Below are 9022 nucleotides of genomic sequence, written 5' to 3'. Positions count from 1 at the left end.
CCAGAGGTAGTTCTTCACATTTTTCTGGGCATTTTAATTTGTTTTGTTGCAACTTTACACTTCCACTTGTATTCTCAGCAGTGAATCCAGGAGGACTTCAGCCTACGTACTCTGTGAGAGGGCAACATGCTTTTCACAGCCACATTTCAATATTGCAGATGTCAAGGCAAAGCAAGCTTTATTTATAGAGTGCATGCGAATGAATGGAACCTCAGAGTGCTTCATATTTTGAAAGAGACATTAGGCATCTACAATGCCAGGGCATAAAGAACACATACATATCTACCCACATATATATATGCTAATACTCAAGGAAGGTCACGAAATGGAAAAAAAGCTTGACGCCAATACTAACCTTGTTCATAAGTCTGAGAAAATAGGAATGTTTGGAGCTTAGCTTTAAATGTAGAGTGAGTGTTTATGTCAGAAGAGTCCAGAGGAACTAAAAGCAGAATAAATGCAGGTACTGCTACAGAGCCACTGTCTGGGTCTAATGAGGGTAAAGTTCTGCTTTGTTGAAGGTGAACCCAATGAAGTGACTTGAATGTAAATACTGATATTTTCTTGTACTACACTGGTCATTAAGTTTGTGTCAGAATGTTCCCTGTATTTCTTTCTACATATTGTTGGTCTGTGCTAAAAGAAGAGGGGATATTTTAGGCTGCGACCACATCTGTCTGTCTTTATATAATGTCATAATGCTGGCATTGAAACTTCTAGTGAGTTACATCATTCTCATTGTGCAACTACGTATTAGACAGTTAGATTTAAAAAAAAAAAAAAAAGAGGGTTAGAAGAAGATGATGAGGGTTGTGTTCCAGATGGAATGACATGTATAAAAGCTTTTTCTCCAACCATGTAAAAGTACTGCAGATTCCAAATACTAGAGATGGGATTTATGACTCTTTGAAGGGAGCCGGATCTTGAGGAACCGTTCCTTTCAAAGAGCCATTCAAAAGACTGGCTCGCTATTATATTCATTTATTTAGGAAGTCAACCAGGGTTAATCTGTTTTTATCAGGCAAATAATCAGCAGTTAAAAGATACGATATGGATCAGAATAATTCAAACTTACGCATCCCACCAATATAAACTCTATTGATTTATTTCTATGTTTTATATACATATATACATTTTATTCTAATTTTTAAAATATATTTTTACCATATTGTTAAAATGTTCTTGTGTGGTTTGCATTGTTTTTCTTATTGTTTATATTAGGGCTGGGACTTTAATGCATTAATTTCGACCAATTAATTACAGAAAAAATAACACGTTAAAAAAAAAAGCATTTTATTATACCTTTCTCTGTTCCCTAATTTCTAGCACACCGGTAACACTGATGCAGTGGTAGCATTAAATTATTAAGTTAGCTGCATTCACATGAATGGAGCGTGCTGTGGACGACTCAAACTCAGAGATGTCATTAGTTGTTCACATGAAGGCAGCGTGGACAGCTCAGACTCATGGGGCACACAGGATACACATGAAGAAAGTGTTGTCAGTTTTTACATACAAACGGCTCGCAACTGTGAACCAGTTCTCATTGTTCACTGAATAGAGCCGTTCAAGTGACGGACTCGTTTGCGAACATCCCATCTCTACTAAGAACCAATATGAACATAGTTCTAACAAAGAGGTATATCATGAAACACACATCCTCACCAAATCACGGCTCAGTTGAACATGATGCGAGATGAGAAATGTTGGGTTGACAAATATTAGAGAGGAAGCTGAAGGTCTAAATATCCTGCAACAGGCTGTTGATTTCCTTTTTCACAAAGTCGTGGAGCTTTGGCTTCTGTGATGTGACGACTTGGGCTCCAATACGCTGGGAGGATGATAAAATCCTTTATTATCCACAATTGACGGGAGGAGGAGGAGGAGGTCATCAACAGAATGTCTTTGTTTTTACAGTCAGTTGGTTGTCTCTGGACATGCTCTCTGGCTAGTAGCGTTTGCTGCAGTTGGTTGTTGCTGTTTCCGCTGCTAGCATTGACAAATTCCTCTGCACTGCATTGGTTCTTCAGATCATATTGCTGTAAATGAGTACAGATTTAGCCCAGCATTCAAACTTAAACAGGGTGGGCCATAACTTTCCATCCATCCATCCATCCATCCATTATCTATACACCGCTTAATCCTCACTAGGGTCGCGGGGGGGGCTGGAGCCTATCCCAGCTGACTCGGGCGAAGGCAGGGGACACCCTAGACAGGTCACCAGTCTGTCGCAGGGCCACACACAAAGACAAACAATCACTCTCACATTCACACCTACGGGCAATTTAGAATAATCAATTAACCTCAGCATATTTTTGGACTGTGGGAGGAAGCCGGAGTACCTGGAGAGAACCCACGCATGCACAGGGAGAACATGCAAACTCCATGCAGAAAGATCCCGGGAAAGCCGGGACGCAAACCAGGGACCTTCTTGCTGCAAAGCGAAAGTGCTAACCACTACGCCACTGTGCAGCCCCCCATAACTTTCCATACATAGGAAAATGTATAATGTATATGTTTTTGTTTCAGATACCCTACAAGATGCGTTTGACGCTATATTTGGGGGCATTTGAAGGCCATGGTGTATCAGGTGAAGATACGAGACATAAATCATCTCAAGGAATGTATCACCAGCGCTATTACAAGCATAACTTCAACTGTGCTAATGCAAGTTAATCAACAGTGGAAAACATGTATTAATATGTGTTTTTGAAACAATGGCAATCATATAGAGCACATTATATAAACGGTTGTCGGTTGTTTTCCTATGTATAGAAACTTATGGCCCACCCTGTATATCACACATTAAAATAATTTTAATAATAATAAAAACTGATGTAGCAGAACCATTCTTCCTTAACAGGAGACTTCTGCCTGCATTTCATTCACAGAAAACATTGATCAAGGTGTAGGTTGGAGATCTGGAGATCTCTTTGCTAGTTGTGTTTTTCTTTAAAGGGGATCAAACCGTGACTATCTTCTAATGTTGCCTACACTGTTACCACTCTCTGCTACTATGAGGCACTTTATTAACGCTTAGATGCATGAGTGATTGGACCCATAAGTGAGTCAAAATTACCCCCATAAGAATCAATGTGTTTTTATGCCATTTTTGTCATTTTGGTTAAGAATAATCATTTGTATTATTTGTATTATATTTTTGTCCACAGAAGAATGATTTCATGTTTGAAATATGTTTATTTTTCACTTTATAACAGATTTTGCTGCTCTCCCTCCCTCCCTCCCTCCCTCCCTCCCTCCAAGTTTGTGTACTTCATCACCTATTATATGATATTGTCGGTGATAAAGAGGTTGGGGTAGTAACACAAATATTACAATTTCTTTAAAAGTATAAAAGGTAACTTAAGCGTTTAAATGGAATGATGTCCAAAACATGTTTTTGGAGGAATAGCTTGAATATGAAATGATAAAACCTTTCCATTACAAAGATACTGCAAGAAAATGACTTCACCTGGTCATTTTTGACTCACTTATGCATCTAAGTGTTAAAAATAAAAAACACAAGCAACACAGTGTGGCATCTCTCCAATCCCAACCTCTGCTTACATTTGTGAAGAAGTGAATGTCGGCTATGGTGCAGCTTCTGAACTTTCACAGCCACAGCAGCTGCATGGTAGCCCATAAATACATCTTTGGTTTCAGATAATCGACTATATGCTCATTATCTAAGAAAGTTAGAAAACTGCTTCGCTATATCAACAAGACATCCTCCTCTAAAATTTATAGGCTGACATTGAAAACCATTCATATTTTACTTACCTCAGATGCCAGTGGATTTCTTCATCAGGTCAGATTTATTGCACTTGTGTGTTTGTGTGACCTAAGAATCATGTGTCTGCAGTGACAGTCCATTCTTCACTCAGAGATGAAATGTGAGAGGCACAGAATTCTGCTTCTGACTGCCTGTTCAGCTACACAGTAATAGATCAAAATCAAAGTCATGTTAAAAAAAAAAAAAAAACACTTGTATGATTACTTTGAAATGGTTGTTTTTCCCGAATTGTTCTCCAGTCGACCTTCACGTCCTTTAAAGAGACTCTGGGACTGTCGGGAACACACCAGAGAATCAGGCAATCAAAGTAAAAACTTCAAGTGTAGCATTCTTTTTCCCCTGACAATCAAACCACCAGGGTCTAATGCATGTGCTTAAAAATCCAAGCTCAGTTTAATGACTTGTTGTTTTTATATATATATATATATATATATATTTATATATTATTCCTACAAATACATGGTTTTCAGCACTTTGAAAAACGTTCACTTTCCTCAGTAAAACCAAGAAAGCTAGAAATATCCTACAGTGAAAAAGAAAGACAAAGACAAACCATTTTTGACAAAAAAAAAAGAAAGTCACAAAAAAGACATGAAAATAACAATCGAATGAAATTAAAAACAACATCCTGTACAAACACTATGGCCCAATAATTTAAGAAAATAGTGTCTCTAAAACGTTCATATTGCTTTGTACCTCCACTGACCAGTTCCACCCTGTGCAACACCAGGCAGTTCAGATAGAGGCCACAGAGGGCGCCAAATCCCAGGTGCTGATGTCGCTCCAGAGGTTCTGGGGTCAAGCTGCAGCCGGTGGCATGCAGGCGTAGAAGAAGAGAAATGTTTGCTGTTCCGTGTTCTCTTTCTTTCTGGTTGTTTCGGCAGTAACAATACAAAGACAAGGGATGGTCACACTACTACAGTACTGCACTCCTTATGAAACCAAGGATGTTTTTACTGTTTGTTGTAGTTTTACCATTATTACTTTCTACAGCATTATTACTAGAACTATCACCGTCACAGATACACAGAGTGCATCGTGTGTTTGTGTGTGTGGAGGGTTCGTCCAGCTGTGTGTGTGTGTGTGTGTGTGTGTGTGTGTGTGTGTGTGTGTGTGTGTGTGTGTGTGTCAGTGTGTTTGGAGTACGGGTGTTCAGTGCTCAGAGCTTGTCTTCTCAAAAGAGAAGCTGGGAAGAGTCAATAGCTTGGGGTTGGTGTTGGGGTTTGGCGATCCTCCGTCCTGTCCCGAACCCTCACCGACCCCCAGGTCAAAGGAGTCCTTGGAGTCACTGGAGGGCGCTCTCCTCCTCAGACAGGTGTCCCGGCTGGGCAGAGGAGGCGGCAACCCCAACCCCCCCAGCCCCATGCTGCTGAGCCCACCCAGGCCCGGGTAGAGGCCAGACTCCAGTCCGTCAGGGGGGTCCACGGATATGCAGGGCGGGCTCATCTTCTTCTTGCGGCGGGGCGAGGGCAGCGAGGTCTGGGTAGGGATCTGGCTCTGAATCTGCAGGCTGTCGGCCCGAGACACGAAGCCGGAGGAAGTGGAGGTGGTGCTGCGCTGGGGGCTGGAATCCGCCGAGGAGCAAACTTCTACAGAGTGGCGTCGCGGGTCGTCCAGCCAGGAGTAAGGGCGAGGCCGAGGCAGGAGAGCGGCGCGGCCCTGCGTGTCGGCGCTGTGGAACCTCTTCAGCTGCCGCAAACATGGACTCCGACTCTCCTGGCAGCCTGAGTAGCTACTGTAACCCTCGTTACCGCTATTGCCGCTGTCCTCTGCCATGATATCATCGCTGCCAGCCAGCCCGCCGTGAGTAATGAGAGACACTTCCTGATCCTCCGAGGCCTCCTCCTGTTGGTGTGGCCTGGCCGGCAGGGGTGGAAGAGGCGAGGAGGCGGGGGGCGAGGGGGAGTGTGAGGAGAGGCAGTGCTGGTCGTGGTGCTGGGTGTGCACGCTGCTGGGGATGGAGGGTTTGGGGGAGGCGCCTGGTGTGGCGGGGAGCAGGCAGAGAGCAGGCTGCTGGTGATGAAGATGATGGGAGCATGAGGAAGGAGAGGCGGAGGAGGAGGAGGAGGAGGAGGAGGAGGAAGGGGATGGGGGCAGGCCCAGGGAGGCCACATTCACAAGTCCTTCAGTGCTCTCCCCTCCGTCTGAACAAAGGGCCTCCTGAGAATCAGTAGACACTGCAACCTGGAAAACGGGGCATGGGAGGGGGAGGGAAGGTTGAGGAGATGGATGTCAATGTGCAATGAGAGGAAGGCAGGGGGAGGTATGGGAACAGAGGAGATGAGAGGGGGGAGAAGTTAGTGAGAAGTGATGAAGATGAGAAGAGCAGTTTGGGTCAGAGTTCACAGTCTGGCCAGCTCAGTCTCACAGTCCTCCCTCCGTACAGCTCTCACTGTGGGCAGCCTGGGCTTCTATTGCAACATTCTGCCATGAATTGTAAGATAGAAATCCAGAGGTCGAGCACTGTGTTGCTCAATGTCAGCAATCAAGATAAAGATTTCTCAAGAGTGAGTTGGGTAAACAACATCTGACATTACTGGATGCTTTCTGCACGCTCGCTCTGTTGAGGCTGAATCAGTCGTTTTCATTCACATCTGACAGGATTAACAGTTAAAGGCCCCTTTGCCCTCAGATGTTTGAGCTTAACTGTACAGAATGATGCATATGCAGTTTGAAATGTTTTCACATTCTTCTGCTTTGTGACATCACGCACAACTAGTGTGAGGTCAATTGTGATCCAGTCTGCAACTCATACAATAATTTGCCTTTTTTTGAAGAAAAGAGTTGTTTTTAATTGTATTTAAATATTTGAAAGATCTTTAAAGTGATTTTACAACTTTAAATAAGTAAAATTGACTGTGATCAAACTCTCATCATGTCGAATATTCTGTGGCTACATTTTCCCCCCCAGATTTTTTAATTTACAAGGATGATCATATGAACAGCAATGACTAATGATTAAGCTGGGCAACAAAATGCTAGCACTATGGGATGATAATAGACTACATCAACAGCAATAAGAAAATCGTTGAATAGAATGTTTGATAGTTTCACTTAAATGAATCAGATGCAAACAAACCCCAATCGTGTTCCCTCCCTGATCACAAACAGCCAATAATACAGGTATTTGTGTTTATTTTTCATTTTTATGTTAAAATTACTGACCTGTTACCTTGATAAATAAGCTAAAAATTCTGTGTTAAAAATCAAATTCAACCTTTCTTCTCCTGGTCCTTGTTATATACAACTTATTAAGAATTATCAATAATAATAGAAATCGACTTTTCCATGAGAATTTCATTTAGCTGAATTGCTAAAATGAATTTTTTTGAATAATGTCTTCTTGTGTGTGAACTAATTATAGACTTGAGCATATTTAATGTAACTGAACTGAACCTTCAGTACATCAGAAGAGGTTTCCAAGAAACCACTAACTGACATGAGTGACATTTTCAAGTAAGAAAGCAGCATTTTATTTTATTTTTTTGAGGACACGTGGACTGATTATTTGCTGGCTTACACAGTGAACTCTGAGCCAGACCACATGACCCTCTAACCTTTGACCGTTCACACGAAGCCCTGTAAACTGCCAGCAATGCATTATTCAGTAAAATTTACACCCAGATTCTCATTAGTCTGATCATGCCTTCGTCCTAACCTCTGTACAGAACCGTCTACAGGGCGTGAGGCCAACAGGCAGAGGATGAACACAACATGTTACTACTGTAGGCGGTTAGTAGCCACAGTGATTGCTAAGATGTCCTCATGAACTCATGACTGTTTCTCATCTCTCACAGACCTGAGAGGATGTTAATAGTACTTGAATTTTAATTGTGTTTAATTGGGCCAATTAAAACAAGATCTTTAATCTATGGAGATGAGGAAACAAGGCATGCATGAGTTGTAGAGCAAAGCACTTACAGAAGAGTTTGGAGTCATGGGTTTCCCTGCATGAGCTTCAACAGTGTGACCACAGAGACATCTAGTGGTCAAAGATATCATAACCAGACCAATCACCAGCCACAGCAATGCAACACCAGGTAACAAATAATATGAAGTCATCACCTTGTCAGAGATTGTTTTCTTAATTTAACAAAACCAGCTTATGTATAACAAGTACTGCACTCTGGTTAACAGCTATAGCACTGATCTAAGCAATACAAAATTCTCTGGTGCGCCGTCATTATGATACTGTGAGTACAAAATGACCCAATGCATATGGACAGCACTTGCTGTTTTGTAGCAATCCCCTGAGTATAGTTTGTAAAATATTAAGTGCACTGTATTGTGGGTGAATTTCATAGCCACATTACATCCGCATCCTGCTTCGACTGAATTTCCAGTATTGCATTTTTACATAGCTCCAGCTCCAGAAAAACTACCTGCTGGAAAGTTACAGATGCTCTGTGGCTGATGGTTAGCAGTAGACACACATCTGAGTGAATGAAGAGAAAGGGAGGGAAGAAAGAGGGAATTTTGTGTGTCTGTTTGTGTGTGTTAGTATGTGTTTGGTAGTCTGTCTGTCTCTCTGAACATGAACATAGAGTCCAGTGTTTCTGAAAGGCCCAGTGGTAGCTAAAGTTAATCGCTGTTTCAGAAACAGGAGTATCTGTGTTTGAGCAGGAGCTCAGGGTCGGGCGGCTTTTGGGCCCAACTGAGCTGAGATCAAAGAGTAACAGATACAGTGTGAAAAATGAGACAGAAGAGCAGTTAATATAAATATGAGCACCAGGAGGAAGGGGACAGAGAAAGAGGAAGAAAGTGAAATTGTTTAGAACATGCAATGTAGACAGCTATAAATCCATGAGTCTATGATGGAGTTCCAGAGCCACTCTTGGAAAAAAAAATACTGGATTGAAAGAAAAATAGCATAATATTGTAAGAAGATATTAAAATATGCTACCAGTCAAAAGTTTGGACACACCTTCTCATTCAATGGTTTTTATTTCATTATTTTATTGATTGTTGTAAATAAAAAAGTATTAATCTTCAGTATTAATCTACAATGTACAAAATAATACAAATAAATAAAAAGCATTGAATGAGAAGGTGTGACCAAACTTTTGATTTGTAGTGTAGATGAATTAAACCTTCAGTCTTGCCTCATTAACATTAGTTTTTTGATTTGGTTTGCTCTGTGGTGCGGCTGTAACGAGGATGCCAGCCGCTGTATCAGATGCTGGTAGGCACATGACGTTACCTTTGGACAGAATCCTTATGCTTCTGCTA

At 41.7% G+C, this 9022-nt stretch overlaps 1 protein-coding gene across 14 annotated transcripts in view; it reads right to left on the bottom strand.

Annotated features, from left to right (window-relative positions):
- Window positions 1–4160: 4160 nt before the first annotated feature.
- cacna1g (calcium channel, voltage-dependent, T type, alpha 1G subunit) overlaps window positions 4161–9022 on the bottom strand; it is a 321585-nt gene continuing 316723 nt past the window's right edge. For 13 of the 14 annotated variants that reach the window (XM_055004146.1, XM_055004148.1, XM_055004149.1 and 10 more), the window contains one exon: window positions 4161–5977. In XM_055004146.1, the coding sequence (XP_054860121.1) occupies window positions 4946–5977 (1032 nt within the window). In that variant the 3' untranslated portion in view covers window positions 4161–4945. The other variant, XM_055004159.1, reaches the window with a different exon arrangement.

Source organism: Amphiprion ocellaris, chromosome 18 (assembly GCF_022539595.1).
Source record: "Amphiprion ocellaris isolate individual 3 ecotype Okinawa chromosome 18, ASM2253959v1, whole genome shotgun sequence".
Classification (NCBI taxonomy): Eukaryota; Metazoa; Chordata; class Actinopteri; family Pomacentridae; genus Amphiprion; species Amphiprion ocellaris.
The sequence above is the reverse complement of the archived record's forward strand: the minus strand, read 5'-3'. Positions and strand labels throughout refer to the sequence as shown.